The following is an 18636-nucleotide window of genomic DNA, read 5'->3' on the forward strand; positions in this document are numbered from 1 at the left end:
ACATAGTAATATTTATAGGGATTGAAAATATAAAACTAGATAGAGTGATATTTGTAAGGATGAAAAATACATTTAAATTCATTTTATTTTTTATTTACTATTTTCACATCATAATTGTATAATAAATATAAATTAAAATAAAAACTTTAACATTTTTAAAATAATAGCATCTTTAATATTTTAAAAAACAACACCTCGCACACTAGTCAAATAAAAAGAATGGTGAAATATGTTTTTAGTCATTTTAAATTTCTCAAAATTTGATTTAATTTTTTTTTAAAAATTATAATTTTATTATCTATAACTATTATAAAAGGAGGAGATATAACCGCTTTTTGGTCTCTATTTTTTAATGGACTACTATATCTCTAGATATAAAAAAATTTTAATTTTTTTTTAAATAATTATACACAACTTTCTAATATTTTATTAGTGAACAACTATTAGAAGCAAGAAGTGTCTCTACCCTTCTAGTTCTAATTTAAAAATGTATATTTTTTATTTTCTTAACAATTTAGATAATATTTAAAGTAATTATAAAAGACTATATAATTATATAAAGTATTTTAAAAATAAAAAATATACTTCTTAAATTAAAGAATTAAAATATGACAAAATTTTTTTAAGAGACTAAAACGGATCATTGAAAGATTTTAGAGAAAAAAAAAAACATATTTCCCTTGGCGCGTTTTGCCGAGTTTCAAAAGCATTTACCGCCAATTCTTTAGGTTACAATCAGTGAATCATATAACGATTCGTTGTTATTTGCCGAGGCAAGAGGAATCTGTATCAGGATCGAAAATCGTGGTTCAATCAAATTCAAATCAGAATCGGCCATGGAGAGCGACGACGACTTTCAGCTATTGCCTCCCTCTCCCGTCCACGAACGAAAGCTCAAACGCTTGAAGAAAGCAACTAGGGCTCCCCAACACTCTCACCCTTCTGCGCTTCCTACCAATTTTCCTGAATCGGGAAACGCCGAATCTGGGCCCGAACTTGAAACTTTGGGCCCAAGCCCTCGGCCCAACACTCCCAAAGGTGTAACCGTCGAGGACGATGGCGTGGGCGCCAAGAGGGTTCTGGATTTTGATTCCGTGAGTGAGGAACACGGAAAAGTTGCTGAGGAGGCCGAAGAAGTTGGAGATCTGAAGACCAGCGAAGAAGTCGAGAATTTGAATACCGGCGAAGGAGAGAGGAAACGACGTAGTTTAGACGACTTGCCCGAGAAGAAAGAAAAGAAGAAGAAAAAGAGAGTCGACGACGGCGATGGCAGTGAGAAGAAGCAGAAGGAATCTACCTCCAATAAAAGAAAGGCCGAGAAGGCGCGTAACTGCATATTCATATTCTGTTAAATCGTTTTGAATTCCGATGCGTTTGGTTTTGGATTTACTAATTTGCAGATTCTGTGATCTAACAGGAAAGGCAGGAAACTCTCAAACAGCTTCGAGCTGAGTCTCAGAGACTTCTTCGAGGTATGAATAGTTTTTGAAAGCTTTAATCGATTTTAGATCTAGTTTTATTTCGAGTTTCCACTAATCCTAATAGTTCACTGTGCTTTTAAAAGAAACTAGAGATGCAGCTTTTAAACCCGCTCCTGTGGTTCAGAAGCCTATTTCTTCCATTTTGAATAAAATTCGGCAGAGGAAGTTGGAGATTTTAAAGAAGTAGGTGGATTTGCCTTAAGATTTTGCTTAGCACGCACTTCCTGTTAAACATTAAAAAACATACTCATGAGTAGTTGGTTTGCAGATCTAGTGCTTCTTTTGAAGATAATGATGACTTCGCGATGGATGAGGATGTGACTAATAAAGTAGAAAAGAGTGAACCAGTTACTTGTCCTGCAGCCACCAAGAGTGATTTGAACACTCCACCTATTGGTGATTCTAACGATGCTGCAAATAATTTAAGTTCTGAAAGCATTCCTTCTCCCATGGTAAGTCAAATTATGCACTTTATTTGGACTTAATATAATATTACACTTTGATTATATAATACCATTGGGTATTTTCTTAAGCTCAAAATAACAAAATCTAATGCATTAATTAGTTTTGGTCGAGTAACTCACTATGATTGGTCTAGCGGTAGAATTTGGAACTTTGGATAGTTTGCATAGATTCTTTGTTCAAATCTCGTTGTCATAGTACACCAAAAAAGTTCTGGTCACTGCTTAGAGTGTAGTATTTGCATCTGTTGTCATTTGAAATTTGATTAAAGTGTATAAATTGGAACATTTGAAATTCTAGATGGGACATGTCATTTATTTAATATGATTGCGTTTCTTAGTTCAAATTATTTAGTTAGTTTATTTGGATTTGCGTTTCTCTCACGATGAGATGCCATTGTCATCTAAATCACTGCATCTGTTGAGTTTCAGGCCAAGGATTCAGAATCTGAGCATGCATTTCGAGCTCCTATTGGTGATACTCAGGTTTTCCTTCAGCCATTTGCCAAGATGCTTGCCTTAACCATATATATTGTATACTAATTGCTTGTATGCCTGTAATTTCTAGGAACTCTTCTCTGATTCCGAGAGAAGTGATACTAAAGACGAGGCTGCACATGAGAAGTCTAACAACCCTTCAGAAGTTTTTGCTCCATCGATGCTTGCAATGAACTTGAAACTTGATTCTGCTCCTCCTGATGATGATGTGTAAGTGTTTAAAATTTTCATGTTTTTTTCTACAGATTTGCTTCTGCTGACTATTCATCATGTTCAATTTCAATGCTCCATTGCCTATTTTCACCACCTGTGACAATGTTGCTGATACTACTATGAAACTAGCATTCTTTCAGAACTTAAGTCTGGTTTTTACATTGGGTTAAAATAACAATGCGGTATCTTTATGTTTCTAAACTCTTCTTATGACGTCAAAGCAGTTAACTGATATGTGTAATTATGACCAGCGGATCCTTTTATTTGACAAATCATGACTTTTTAATTTTGTTATGGTAAAAGACTGGTTCATGGTTACTTTTGCCTCTCCTTGTTCTAAAAGTAAAAATAAAATGTCAACTGCTTCTTTTTTCCAGCTCTTCTGACGAGGAGGAGGAGGGCAATGACAAGGAGAACATAGATCCACATGTACATGGATCAGTTGACTTGACTTTATCACCAAGTGGTGATCCTGTTAGGGCTTTTGTCGACGAAGAAGCAGAAGAGGAAGATGACAGCGATAACGACCTACAGCGTTTTCAAGATAATGAAGAAGGTGAAGAAGATGATGATGAGATTGAGGAACTTAAGGACATGATTGCAACTCAATATGAAGAAAAGTCAATTGATAGAGAAAAGCGTGACCAACTCCATCAGCAGTGGCTTGAGCAGCAGGATGCAGCTGGAATGGATAATCTACTTCAGAAACTTAATTGTGGTTCCAAGTTGAAAGAAGCACCATTAATTGAAGAGGAAGAGGAAGAAAGCAGAGAAACTGAAAATGAATCAGATGATGAAGCTGAAGAATACATTGCTCGATCAGAAGATATGAAGATCACTCTGAAAAAAGTGAAGCAGATGATCCCCCTGATGTTTACAGATAAAGATGATAAATATGTATCATCTGATGATGAGGAAACTAAGGAGAAGCTTGCTAGACAACGCTTCTATTATAAAACTGTAAGTTCTCTCTTCTAAGCAACACTGTATAAATGTGTACTGAAGTTTATGATCTCTTCTATAAATGTCTGCGGTAGTTTACCATCACTTTGTTTTTACTGAAGTTCATTGCATTTCCATCTCTGCATGTTCTGAGATACTCGTGTAAGCAAATAGGAATTGATCTAAATTTGTAATGTACAACAGGAAGAGAAAGCTGAATTCTTTTCACTTGCTGAGGATGAAAGTAGCAAGGAAGTTTTCAGTCTCATAAAGAAGTTAAATGTGCCCGACACCAAGAGAAAAGGAAAAACTACTTGTAAGATCTATTAATTTCACCTCATTGCAGTGAGCTAACCTATGCAATGCATATCAATCATGCTTTTAGGTTGTGGGAATACTAATTTTTTGTCATTAATTTATTCTGCAGCCATCTTGGATATGCCGGGTATTGGACAGAACACAAATATATCATCGAAGGTTGGTTAGTGTAAACTGCCAGATTCGGAACAAAAAGCTATTTAATTTTATATGTTTAGATACTCTTATCTGAACATTTTCCACGATATACTTGAATCACAGGAATGTGTTCTCATGAGTATCTTGAGCTATATATAAGATGCCGTTTCTTAGTCTTTCATTGTGTTGTAAATATTTCAGTCATCTTTTATCGGCCGGGCTTCAGATCGTTTTGTGCCCCCTTCTCGAAAGCAGGGATCCTGCAAGATCCGATCTTATATATTTGGGCGAGATGACAGCAACAGCAGGAGTTCAATATTGATGTCAGAGGATTCTTCAGATACGGTAACGAACATCTGAAATCAGAAAGCTAGCACAGTATACCATAAACTTTTTTGTGCTTTTTGAATAATTGTTGCCATTACTTCAATAAGTTGATTTGAAGCACTACTATAGTAAAATGCGTATAACATCATCTTTGCCGTATATAATTAAAAGTTTGACTATCATAATGATTATATTAAAGTTAATCTTTTTAATAATATAACCGTACATTATTGGATCATAGTATAACTTTTTAATAAGGCGTGTCAAATACTCTTCCAAATATTTTTACTAGTAGGAAGGTCAACATTCCAATACTAATAATTCATCATATGAAAAAAATATTTTACAGTACTCTTTTGCATCTATGTTTTGCATAATATTAGTAGTGTTTATTGGACTTGATGCTAATGGATAATGATGATAACAAGTATGCAAATATCGGTTTCCATTTATATCCCTGATGGTTGACACTCAACAGTTAACACTGCGTGCTTGTTTTGTCAATTTGCCAATGTTGGTAATCCGTTTCTTTCCTGATGAACTTAACAGATTCCAAGGGAGAGTCAACCACAAAAAGCGGCTTCTGTCAAGTTCCAAAGAAATACACAGAACAAAAATGCCACCTTAAATTCTGCACCTCAAAAGTCAAAGGTATCTCTTTTGGAGATATTAAAGAGGTCTTCACATCAAGCAGAACACTCTATCCAGAATGCCACAGTTCAACCAAAGGAATCAATATTTGATGCATTCAAGTTAGTGAAGAAGCCAACCAAGACGGAGGCAAGAGTTTGATGGGAGTTTTGGTCATATTCGTATGGTTAAAACTAAACCTTCATCAATTATCATCTGATTTATTTCGACCCCTGAAATAATTTAAAAGAAGATATCATCCGCGTATGTGAAGTTAGAGCCAAGTTTTTTTTTGTCTATAAAATACTTTTTTTTTCATTTTATTTGTCTACTCTTAAACGAAAATCTTATTTTTATTTATTGTTTATTTAGAAGTTTAAAATAGTATCAATTATTATCTTTTCATTTATGTTTTTTATTTTTATCCGATTTTTAAATATTTAATATATCTAATATTAACACGAGATAAATAATGTAGATCATATTAGAAAGTTCAAGTTAAATTTCACAGAAATGAGGATGTAAATTAGATTTTGTGTTATCTTTTTAAATGAAAAGAAGAAAGAGAAACGGAGATGATATTATGGAATTTCTAAAGGGCCAAATGAAATACATACATACAAGTACAAAAGGTAGTAAGTAGTGACTCACAAAGTATTGGAGATTTATTTATTTATTTATTTTCCGTTTAGCATTAACAAAAAGTTGCTATTATCACTTTATCAGGCAATAAAATCTGAGAATGTTTTTATCGGTACTTCCGTCTAACACAATTGCTTGACCTGCAGTTGTACCCTGTAGGGTTGGGCCCACTAACCTGACCTAACCTTAAAGGAAACTTCTTTCCGAATTATATAATTATGCAATATAGGTGCACAGTTGCAAATTAATTGAAAACTTTACAATTTAAGAATGTACTTATATATTTTTTAATTGATAAAAATGTCTTAGTGTTATTTTTTAAAAACAAAATTAAATTTTTTATCATATCATTTTTTTTTTAAAATTAAATGTTTTGTTTTAATTTTTTAATCATCTCTTTATATATATATATAATACGAATTATTATTTTATGTGAATTTGTTTTTACTTTTTAGAAGTTTTTCTTTAAAAATTATTTTAATTTTATATTTAATTTAATTTTTATTTATCATAATTATTTATTAATTAGATTTTAATATTTTAAAATAAATGATTAATAAATAAATATAAATTTATGTTACAAAATTATTTGTTATAAATTTAAAATATAATTTACATATTTAAAAATCTATTTATTAAATTTTAAATATAAATTATGTATATAAATAAATTTATAATAAATACTTTATATACATTATGTTATAATTATAATTTATAATAAAAATAATTTTATCCTATAAATTATATCTTTAATTTAAGATGAAATTTATATTGTGCCATAAGGTAGTTTTTTTATTATTAATTATTTTAAAATTTATTAAATTTTAATTTAAAAACATAAATAAAAATATAGATAAAAATATGTAAAGATTAAAAAAATTTCTAAAGTATTTTTAAAAAAATATATCTAAAAACATTACTGTTAAAAAATATTCTCCTGTCAAAGAAGCACATGATCCTTAAAAATACTTTTATTCAATAAATAAATATATATATAAATATATATATATATATATATATATATATATATATATATATATATATATATATATATATATATATATATATATATTATGTACATAGAGAGAGGGGTGATTTAAGAAGACAGTGCACCGTTGCAAATTCCGAAATCAACACCTGGCTGTAAGTTAAAAAAAATGGACGAGAAAGGTTTAATGGAAAATCTACCGAAAGAATAACTGTACTCTTATAATTTCTAGACACCATTTCTGTCTCGTTTTTTTTCTCTCTCTACTTTTCCCCCTTCTTTTTCTTTCTATTACATTATTATCGTGTTTTATTTTTTCTATTTCTCAGTTATTTCTATCTCAAAGCAGAATAGACTATCATTACTACTTTTAAAAAAATTACATGTTTAAAAATATAATATTAGTTTTTTTTAAATTATTCGCCTCAATATTTAAAAATAAAATAAAATTATAACATTACTTCAATAATTTCAATAATGATTTTTAATATCATTTTTCTTCTTTATTTTTTATTTGCCTTTATAATGATAAGTTAAAGTATAAGACTTCAAGTATATTATCTCAATTCAATATAGTGGTTGTTAATATAAATTTTATTACAAAAGTAAAATTTCAATCAATTAAAAAAACTAACAAAATAAGTTATTGCAATTAACAAATATATATATATATAATTAACCTGCTTGTATCATAATGTAGTAGTGACATTGACAAGGAGTACTGAACAAAGAATGAATAATTAGAAAGTCAAAATAATAAATATGATTATTTTAAGTATTGTAATTAGGGTGTGTAAACTTTGATATAGAAATAGCAATAGAAGGAAAATGGAGTATTTTTCATGAATATAAATTATAAAATGTTAAGTGGGAAAAGCGAAAGAGTGCGCATATCATTAACATGAAGTAGTTACTACTCACTATTAACATTGCTTCATTCCCTTCTCTCCCATATATCTGAATACAAAGCGAAAAATCTTTGCTACTCTCAAACAAAACGCGATCATTTCATTTCTCCCCTCTCCACCCACCATAGCAGTCGAACAATCTTCACCGATTCCGTTATGGCCAATTCCGGTTTGTTATCCACACTCCTTTCTCTCTTTTCACTTTCTCAATTCACAGTTAGTCGGTTTCGCAAATGTTTTTTATGTTTGAATTCGAATCTAATCTAACGACAAAAGCTTGCTGGTTTCACCTGTCGTGAGTTCTCGTTCCATACGCTTCAATTTGGGCGTAATCACAAGGATTGGTCGTTTTTGTGCGTTGTGTTTACAATTGCCGCGCCTTGTTTTTGTTTTCTTTTCTTTTTCCCTTTTTGATTATTTTTCTTTCTTATTTAATTATGGCCTTAGAGACCTAACGATCTATGACGGTTGTTAAGTCGGTAGCTGTCTAAAACGAGGTTTCGAAAGGCTTATGTATGGAGAATCTGCATGATCCGCGAGCTTGTTTTGAAATTTAACTGTGTAGTTATGTAGTTATGTTTGAAATTACTCTGTTCTGAAAATAACTTGAACTGAACGTGTGTGATGTGAGTGAGGAGCTATTTGTATGAATTCTGTGAAGAGGGTTTGGAAGTTTTGTGCAACCTTGCTTTTTTGTTTTTGTTTTCCCCCTTTTTTCGGTTTACTTCAATCTGGATCGGGCGTGTGTAGAACTTTGCAAAATCCTATAGCCTGTTTGGAACTGCGTCCATTATTCCCCTAAATGCATGTCCCTGATAATGCTAACCAATAGCCATTGTAAGGTATGCTTGGATCACCGGTACATTCAGTTGAGTGTGAATCCACTGTGAATGTAGGATCCTGTTGAACATACATTGGAAAGTATGTCTTAACTAAAACAAACACGCAGGTAGCTTTTTCATCAGAGGCTACAATTGACATATTTCTAATTTCTAAACGCTTTGAACCTGTTTCCAAACACTTATTTAATGAGGTCTGCGTCATGTATCTTGTGTCAATTGGCTAGTTGCTGTGGTTCAATGAGATAGAATTAGAAATAAAGTCTTAAAAGAGTGGCATGTTTAAAATTTGTATTATTTTGACTTTCTTTTGAGGAACAGATCCGTCTATTTTTAAAAACAAAAATTGCAGACAGTACTTTGATCTTTAAATAACTCTGTTGTGGTGTTTCCATTTAACTGGTTGAATCATCTGGCAGGAAATCCTCAAGATGCAGTTGTGCCACCAGTTGAAGGTGTTGCTGGAGGTGGTACAGCGTATGGGTGGAATGATGGTGGCACACATGGCTTGAGTGTCAAGGGACCAATTGACCCCACAGAAGTTCCAACTAAGGATTTAGTGCATGTGTGGTGCATGCCAAGCACAGCAAATGTTGGACCTCAAGATATGCCCAGACATTTGGAACCTGTTTGTATTTTTGTCCTATCTCATTGCAGTGGTTTATATTGCTATTTGTCTTCCAGTAATCTTATGGTGTTTAATTTTTATGATTTGTAACATGCTTTGGATACATAATTACATGTTTTCTGTGAGGATGACCTTGCCAGTGTTTGTTGTTTATGAATAGTAACTGCACAAGTAATAATAGAAATGATTTTTATTTCACATTTTTTCACATGTGATATCTACTTGTAAATTGAGTTTTGCTTTCATCGTTGCACAATTACATGCTTAACTGCAATTAATGCATGCCTCAAAATTGTATTATAGGGTTAATTAATGCAAGTGTTTGGCATGCCTATTTATAATTCTAAGAAGTGAGGGATATGGGTTGAATATTGTTCAGTTGATGCTCTTAAGACTTTCACTTTTGGAACTGTAAAGTTCTTTACCTTAGATTTGTGGATGGAGTTTATGCATATAGAAGTTGTAGAATCCTATTGGACTGAAGAAATTGTAAAACCTGAAACATTTTGTATTTTTCTTCTGACATCAGAGCTTTTGCTTTATCTTGTAGATAAACCTGCTGGCAGCTAGAAATGAGAGGGAGAGTGTGCAAATAGCTATCCGACCAAAGGTCTCGTGGGGTGGTTCTGGTGTTGCAGGGACTGTGCAGGTTCAGTGCAGTGACCTGTGCTCCACATCTGGAGACAGGTTGGAGTTTTTCATATTGTATGGAAAAACTACATCATTTACTTCCATTTTATGCTGACATCAATTTTGGCAGACTGATTGTTGGGAAGTCACTGCTGTTGCGGCGGGTGGTGCCCATTTTAGGTGTACCTGATGCTCTTGTTCCCATTGATCTTCCAGTCAGTCAAATAAACCTGTTTCCTGGGTACATGTCTGGTTAACTTTTTTAATTTTAATATTTCCTTCTAGTGCTGTGTGCACAAGTGCTGGATGGTTGACTACTTTTCAGTTTTTGTTCAATTTTTGGCATTCTTTTTTGCTTTTTCAGGGAGACTACAGCTCTTTGGATTTCCATTGATGTTCCAAGTTCTCAACCTCCAGGACAATATGAAGGAGAGATTCTCATTACTGCTATAAAATCAGATGCAGAGTGAGCATTTTTCTTTTAATAATTTTTTTACTTCTGATTTTGTGTTACACATAATTACAAGTTCTGTTTATCGAATTTGTCAACTTTAATCACTGCACAGATCTCCTGTTCAGAGTTTGAGCAAGGTTGAGAAACATCAATTGTATAGGGAGCTAAAGGGATGTGTTGACATTGTTGAACCCATTCATGGAAAACCATTAGATGAAGTGGTGGGTTTTTTTTCTTTAATTTTTTATTACTGTTCCTTTTGTTGACCTTCATGTTATTATGGTTCTCTCATGTAAACATCTCTATTTCAGGTTGAAAGGGTGAAATCTGCAGCTACATCTTTAAGAAGGATTCTTCTGTCTCCATCATTTTCTGAATTCCTTTCAGATAATGGACCAGTAGACATAATGGATGAGGATGCTTTTTCAAGTCTCTCTCTACGCTTAAAGTTAAATTTGACTGTTTGGGAATTTGTACTTCCTGAAACTCCTTCACTCCCTGCTGTATTTGGTGTATCCTCTCCATATTAAATGTCAGACAAGTAAATCCATTTTATTTGATTTATTTTTTGTAATGCTTGTAGAAAATGTAACTGGCATTTATATTTGTCTCAGTTGGATCATTAAATGATCAAAACTTATTAGTTACTTCAAACAAACTTGGTCACTGAAGTATGATATTGCTTCTTTTTGTTCAATTAGTGCTGCTTAGTTCACATTTTCCATTCACTGATGCACTTTGGATCTAGGTCTTTATGAAATTAGGAAAATTTATCTGTTGCACACTTTTGTTTCCTTTACTATACACTAGATATCTGATACTGTAATTGAGGATCGCTTTGGTGTTCAACAAGGGACAGCTGAGTGGTACGAGGCATTGGATCAACATTTCAAATGGCTTCTTCAATATAGAATCAGCCCATATTTTTGTAAATGGGCTGATGGTATGCGTGTTTTGACATACACATCTCCATGGCCAGGTATTTTTCTGAGGCAATAAGTTTGACAGAATCAATTCCAAAAGAAGAATAGCATTGCTGAAACTTCCCCTCTTGCTATTGTAGCGGATCATCCAAAATCAGATGAATATTTTTCAGATCCACGGTTGGCAGCATATGCTGTACCATATAAACAAGTAGTCTCCGGGTATACAGTCAGTTGTCCCCGTTCGCTTCTATCAGGTATATTTGCGATGAAAACTGATGAGATTCAACCCACCTGTTGATGTGCCACAGTAATGATGCGGCGAAGGATTACTTGCAGAAACAAGTTGAGATATTGAGAACCAAGGCTCACTGGAGAAAAGCATACTTTTATTTGTGGGATGAGGTATAAACATATGTGCTATCATTTGCAAAAATATAAAAGTTCGGGCCTAGGATGACATCATAGCTTAGATCTACATTATTCTATCTTTGGATTGGATAGTGATACTTAAAAATCAAGCAAGTGACTCCATCATTAGTCATTGATTAATTATTTTCACACTTTCCTGTTGACTAAATTTTTTTAATAGCTTCATTCTATTTTTACTGTCTTGTGTGGTCAGTAATAATATAAATATGAACCTGGTCCAGTTTACTATGACCCTGATAAGCTGATTAGCTTTCTTATTTTTTCCAGCCACTGAACTTGGAACAATATGATTCTGTTCGCAATATGGCCAGTGAGATTCATGCTTATGCTCCAGATGCCCGTATTTTAACTACATACTATTGTGGTATGTGTTATCTACCTTAAATTACCCTAACCTAATCTCTACAGTCTTATGTATAGACTTGATGATAATTTCTCCCTTATGATGTCTTTTTGGTTGTTTCTTATCTAGGCAATAGCCATGGTTTATTTAGCAAATGCACTTTTCAGAATGACTGCAAATATTTCACATGGTATTCATTGTGTTTGCTGACTGTAATTAATTATATCCTAAATTAGTTAATTGGATAGCAGGAACTGGCATCTTCCAGGTGCTCTTTACGGTTATATGATCTAAGAATAGCTTTGTTGGGGCAATGGCTTCAGTTTTCCATCTTTGTTCCTATATATTACTATATGAAAAAACATTTTCTCATTCATGGCAAATTTAACCTTACAATAAGATTTTAGGTAGAATGGTATATACATTGTTTACTGGCACATCCATGTGGTTTAATATTTTACCTGTCTCTAAATCTTCTTGACTGGAAGATTTTGACTTAGTTAGATTGTACCTAACAGTTATTCCATAAGTATTGTGACTGTTACCAAGGAAAGTAAGTCACATAATCTGTATGTTTATATGATACCGATCACAAATTTGCTTTGTTGATTATTGCTTTTGCTGTATGTTTCTGACGATTGTAGGACATACTTCCACAATTAATTCATATATTATTTGATGACTCCCTTAATTCAAACTTCTCAGCTTTCTTCACTTAGTCCTTTCATTTTAACTTACGTAGTTGAGTCTTGTTTTTTCTAGATGTAATTATCTTATTGTGTTATTCTGATTTTATGTAGGACCAAATGATGCACCTCTTGCACCTACTCCATTTGAGGCTTTTGTAAAAGTTCCAAGTTTTCTGCGTCCTCATAATCAAATTTATTGTACAAGGTATTGCTCTATATTGACTGTATACATATCAAAATTTTAGTACACTTAATTTACATGTTCGGGCTATTTGCTTAGCTTTGCGTATTTTTGACCAACAGTATGGCAAAAAAAGAAATTGATAGCTACTCTTGGCATTAACATATATGTTGGTATATTTTATATACCCATTTCATTATTTGTTTCTTTACCCACTTTAGTACTTTCACTTTGAGATCTATTCCCAGTTTAAACTGATTAAGCATGCGTTTGTTTTACGCCATTTTTGCTTTCTGATGCATGTTCAATGCCAATCCTTCTCTCACAACGGATTGGTGTTAAACGTGACTAAACGACATTCTAAACACATTTTACATTTTTAATCCAAACTTGGTATTGATATTTAATACTTTTTTCTGTCCTCACGTCGTAAAATCTTGGTTATGCAATTCCAAGTTGCGATTGGATGTTCCTGAAATATGTATAGTGAGACTCTGCTTACAGTGAAGTAATTTTGGAATCTCTTGGGATTTCCGATGCTGGCAATACAGACTACCTAGCCCATTGCGGGCTACGGAATAGTCTGGGTCAAAAAGGACTGGATTTGATTTGGTCTTCTAAATTAATTCTCAAATCTGATCCTGTGTGGGCTGTGGGTTTTTCAGGCTGGCTTGACATATTTAATTTTTTTCCCCCCAAAATTCAAGCTAGATAATTATTTTTATTGACATGTTTATTATTATAATGTAATAAATAAAATATAAATAACTAATTTACTCTATTATTATATTATGAAAAAGATTAAAAATTGATAATGTGACAATTGTTGTAATTATTTTTAATATAAAAAACATTATGTGTAATATGTTAATCTTATTTATCATTTTATAAAAGTTGTAATGAAAAAGTACCCATATATATAATATTTAACCATTTAGGCAAAAGTTTATAAAATTTATAATTTTATTTTGTCTTCTCTTATTTATTAAACTTTTCTTAGTCACTTAACAAAATTAAATGAGGAAGCGGACAGCCTGTGGCCTGATTGGGCTAGGTCCAAACCCATTTATAACATGAGCTTTGTTGGATTGGACTAAAAAGACCATATTTAATTTGGGCTTGAAATTTAGAGATCAAGTCCTATAATTTATCGGATGGGTTTGGACTAGGCCGACTAGCTCAACCAGGGCTAGAGCCAGAAATTTGGCTCAAAGGGGGCTAAGATTTCTTTTTTTAACACTTATATGTAAATATTGTATAATCATAAATAGTTCATTATCATTTGTACTTTTTTAATCTTTCTTTCTATTGCATTATATATCAACCCTATGAATATTTATTTCTTTCATTTTCTTTTCCTAAGTGTAAACTAACATAATAATTTTCATCTATTTACCTATAATATTTTTTATATAAATTTTAGGGGGCCAAAATTTTTTTTTAAAAGTAATTTTGATACATTCTAAAAAAATGGGGGGACTATGGCCCCCCTCCCTTTGCTCCTAATCTCGACCCACTTTGCCAGCTCTAGATTTACTTGATAAAGCAATTTCAGGATCTCTGTTTATAGTCAATGACACTTAAATGTTCTTTTCATTAAAAACAGATTACTCTTTTTTGTTGAAGGACTTTGTTGGATAAATTGGTTATGTTTTGTTGTTTGAATGAGAGGTTTTGTGCCTTCTAGAGGACCAAAGGTGACCCTTCTCCATTTTTCATTGACCACATTCATATTTTTAACCTTTTGTTATATGGATCACTTCATATCTATATGCATTACTTAAAAGTGAGTTGAACTTTAGTTAGGTTACTGAACTCTAGTGTTATTTTTTGGATACCTTGATTGATGGGCTTATTTCTTAAGTCTCATTTTTTGTGCTCGTGGAAGAAATAATTTTTGTGATGGTGGAAATAGAACAGGGAAGGAAGAAACAGAAGTCTTATATCATTAAGCATGCTAAGAAATTGAATGTGTCTTTGCAGTGAATGGGTTCTGGGCAATCGAGAGGACCTGGTTAAGGATATTATTGCTGAATTACAACCAGAGAGTGGTGAGGTAATATTATATAATTTCAGTTTTGTTATTTGGTCTGTGCACTAAAATTTTGTTGAGGTGGTTGATATTCATTGTTCCTCATCAATGCTAGTTGAACAAAATTTCGTCAACATAAGTAAGTACTCTTATTTAAGTCTACCCGAGGCTCAGGTCTATTCTTGATTGTTTTTCCCTCTTGTGTCTGCCACGCTCTGGATTTTGGAAACAGTATTAGTTCAACGTTTTAGGATGGATTCGTATAGTTATTTTATGACCTTGACATGCTTCCAAGGTTATATCCTTCAAAATTTCAGTGTATTAACTGTTAAAAACCAAGTCTCAGGTTGCCTTATTTAAGGGACTCATCGTGGTTTCTTATGTATTATAGGATACTAAAGTCCCTATATCTCTCACATCACATGCACGTACACACCTCTCAACAGTCCATCTAGTATTCTTCCGTGTTAATTGTGATGTACAAATTAAAGTTGATTTATTTGGGGAAGATGTTAGAAAAAATATTTTAAAGAAAATAGTTTTTGAAACCATATTTTGAATCCACGAGTCAATGATGCATGGATTAGGTATTATCATCTTGTGGTCGATTATTCTAAAACAATTATACCTAATTAAATGTGTAAACTTAAGATAACTATAAAATATTTATTTTACCCTTTTTACACAGAAATTAAAGGTTAATAACAATACAATTAAGCTTGTTGAAGATTTTTATTTATTTATTTATTATTCTTTAGAATGAAGATATATTTATGAGCAATCTTTATAAAACAAATTTTGTTTATTTGAAACAAGGAAAAAATTATTTAATTTTCTTAACTTTGCTAGGATGGTTCCTTACTCATGTATTCCCAGTTGCAATGTGTTATTAACATTTCTTTTTAAAATTTATAAGGAGTTTTAAGGATGATAACCAAAAAGATAATCCAAAATGGTTACTAATAACAACCTAATTTATTATTTTATATATTTTAAGTTACTCTTGTTAACCAAAGAGAAAATAGATCCAAAGTAGTTATCACTAACATTCTAACAACCTTTCTTTTAACTTTAAAAGTTGCTTATGATATTCAAACGAAAATTAGATCCAAACTAGTTATTGCTAGCTCCTAATTTGTAATTTTGAAAGTTCTTCCCAATAATCCAGTTTTGTTTTAAACAATTCAATTTTTGTGTGTGGAATCAATGAGTTTTGCCATATTTAGCTTTGATATTTTATTTTAATATTATTTTGAAGTATTTTATTTTAGTTAGTTTCTAAGTTATTCAATTTTTTGGATAAGACAAATTATTTGAATTTTAAACTAGTCTATCGTGTCTCCAATCATATTTAAAACAAATATAGTGAACTAATTTTAACAATTAATTGAATAAACCAATAACATGGACTTAAATCTAATCATATTGGGTTAGCCTAGTGGTTGGGATAATTAGAAGGATGGAAACCTAAGTTCGATCCCATTATAACCATTTTTATAATCTTTCTTATCTTTACCAAAAATCTAATCACATAGAGAAAGAAAGCGTTATATTGTATTTGATACTATATTATGTGGTGACATAGCAATGGTGGCAGAGAGAAGAACCAGTGAAGGAGAGGAAGAGTGAAGGAAGAATAAAGAATGAGGGGAAAAAAGAATTTGATCATGTATTTTATCGTATTTGATTCTATGTTATGTATTTGTCTGATTTGTTTTGAGCTAAGGGTTTGGTCCTTGATCGCAGTAGAACTTCCTCTCATTATTCTGAACTTATCTCCTTTTTAAATCAACTTCAATTTGTGTTTTCTCTATTGTTCTTGTTCCTTCCCAGTCTCTCTTGATCCTTTTTGCTATAGCAACTCATGTTCTGTCCGATCTCTCTCGTTTTTGCTCTGTCACCTTCTCCTATAAAACTCATCTTTATTTTACAAATAATTCTAACCAAATAGGGAAACCAATCACACAATATAAGAAAACATGAAAACTAAGAAATAATCCTAAGGAAATGAGTAAACAAATCACACAATATTAGAAAACATAGAAACTAAAAAATAATCCAAAGAGATAATTTCTATGATGCTCTAAGATATATTCTTGATTTATTAAATATTTCAACATGTTTTTATTTAATGAGTTAGGTGTTCACACTGCCTAGCAAATGCCGGGAGGATTTGAGTTATTTAGTTGAGTTTAAACTCCCATTTTCTTTGATTCTCAACCGTCAGCATGATTACATTGATGCAATTCCAACATTTTCCCTCTTATTGGACATTTTTTTTTTTTTATCTAAAGAGGCTGATATTAATCGGCAATAAATTAAAATTATAAATAATTATGAATGATTACTTATTGCTGAAACAGTTTGTCTGTTGCATTGAATATTTATTCCGTGTTACTCTTTAGAAATGATTGAGAGCTGAATACAAGAAATGTTTGATGTTTATATGCATAATAGAATATCCTAGACCAGAAGAATAACAATCGTACAATTCATATTACAGGAATGGTGGACATACGTCTGTATGGGACCATCAGATCCTCATCCAAATTGGCATCTTGGAATGCGAGGTACTCAACACCGTGCTGTCATGTGGCGTGTGTGGAAAGAGGGTGGCACAGGGTTTTTGTACTGGGGAGCCAACTGTTATGAGAAGGCAACCGTAGCCAGTGCAGAGGTGATTGTATAGCATGTTTATGCTATCTTCCGAAAAGATGGAGCTGTGATAAGTTGTTATACTGAATTGGTATTTTGATTTTTTTTTTCTGACTACTAAAATAATTTTGTGGACTCAGATAAAATTCAGGCACGGCCTTCCCCCTGGAGATGGAGTTCTATACTATCCTGGTGAGGTGTTCTCAACTTCTCATCAGCCGGTAGCTTCTCTTAGACTTGAGCGCATACTTAATGGCTTGCAGGTAAAACATTTATCTTTTCTTCATAATTTTGCAAGTTATTCTCAACATATCTGTATTTTGATGAAATTCCATACATACGTCCCAATATTATTACTACTTTAATGCTTTTCCCGTCTCTGTTTCTTGCATCATTGCATGAAGATTTATATTCATTGCATGTGCTGGCATAAATTGCAAGTGGTTTCTCTTTTACACTCTGATCTTAGATTCTGTTTTCATTCATTTCTTTAGGATATAGAGTACCTAAGACTGTATGCTTCAAGATACGGTAGGGACGAAAGTATTGCGCTTTTGGAGAGGACGGGGGTGTACTTTGGTCCTGAGCGTTACACATTTGAGCACATGCCGATTGATGCAATGAGGGGGCAAATATTTAATGCCTGCCGTTCATGAATTGTTATGTTATTGATGCTTCTTGGTTCGAGTGGTTTATTTGCAGACAGCTGAAAATTCAGGCTTCAGCATCTAACTTACAAAAGATGCGCCACTCGACCAGATCCTTGGAATATCACATGCATTATGCACAATCTGAACTGTGTAGATATGGAATGTGACAGTAATATATATATATATATATTAGTTAGAGGAGAAATCTGTTGTCCATTGCCGAATTGTTCCCTTTAACCGTACACAGGATCATAGTCAATTACAGTTAATGTTGCAATGTGAAATCGTATATTTTTTGGACACTTGCTACTTGCTTGATACGCGAGGAAAGTTAAAAAGATATTTGCGGGTCTTGTTCAATAAAAGAGTAAACCTATTTAATGGATTTTTTTTTTTTTTTTGTTCGTCCCTGGAGTATCCACCGCCGACAGCAGTGACTAATCTTCTCGCTACGTTGGAGGCACCTCAAAGGGTGGGATAGCTGGTCCCAAGATTTAACGCGGCTGTATACACAAGGCAAAATTCGAACCTATTTAATGAATTTACCATCTCCATATATTTCATCAACAATATAGTATTAATATTGAAGTGATGTAAAAGGCATGTTACTAATATTTAGCCTGGGATGGTAAAA

The 18636-nt window shown here is 32.5% G+C and overlaps 2 protein-coding genes across 2 annotated transcripts; both read left to right on the top strand.

Moving 5' to 3' along the window:
* Window positions 1-687: 687 nt before the first annotated feature.
* On the top strand, window positions 688-5413 carry LOC109802385 (DNA ligase-like protein). Its single transcript, XM_020363733.3, has 11 exons — window positions 688-1322; window positions 1418-1472; window positions 1565-1664; window positions 1750-1933; window positions 2375-2428; window positions 2511-2650; window positions 3031-3613; window positions 3800-3911; window positions 4023-4072; window positions 4253-4396; window positions 4928-5413. The coding sequence occupies exons 1-11, from the start codon at window positions 837-839 to the stop codon at window positions 5168-5170; spliced, it is 2151 nt and encodes a 716-aa protein (XP_020219322.1). The 5' UTR covers window positions 688-836; the 3' UTR covers window positions 5171-5413.
* Window positions 5414-7535: 2122 nt separating this feature from the next.
* On the top strand, window positions 7536-18304 carry LOC109802452 (alpha-1,6-mannosyl-glycoprotein 2-beta-N-acetylglucosaminyltransferase). Its single transcript, XM_020363831.3, has 16 exons — window positions 7536-7715; window positions 8805-9013; window positions 9564-9700; window positions 9774-9884; window positions 10008-10109; window positions 10210-10318; window positions 10409-10609; window positions 10908-11076; window positions 11161-11242; window positions 11332-11425; window positions 11720-11816; window positions 12596-12689; window positions 14649-14721; window positions 17201-17374; window positions 17493-17615; window positions 17847-18304. The coding sequence occupies exons 1-16, from the start codon at window positions 7703-7705 to the stop codon at window positions 18006-18008; spliced, it is 1950 nt and encodes a 649-aa protein (XP_020219420.1). The 5' UTR covers window positions 7536-7702; the 3' UTR covers window positions 18009-18304.
* Window positions 18305-18636: the final 332 nt, after the last annotated feature.

Source organism: Cajanus cajan, chromosome 4 (genome assembly GCF_000230855.2).
Source record: "Cajanus cajan strain Asha chromosome 4, NIPB_CcT2T_4, whole genome shotgun sequence".
In the NCBI taxonomy this organism is placed as follows: Eukaryota; Viridiplantae; Streptophyta; class Magnoliopsida; order Fabales; family Fabaceae; genus Cajanus; species Cajanus cajan.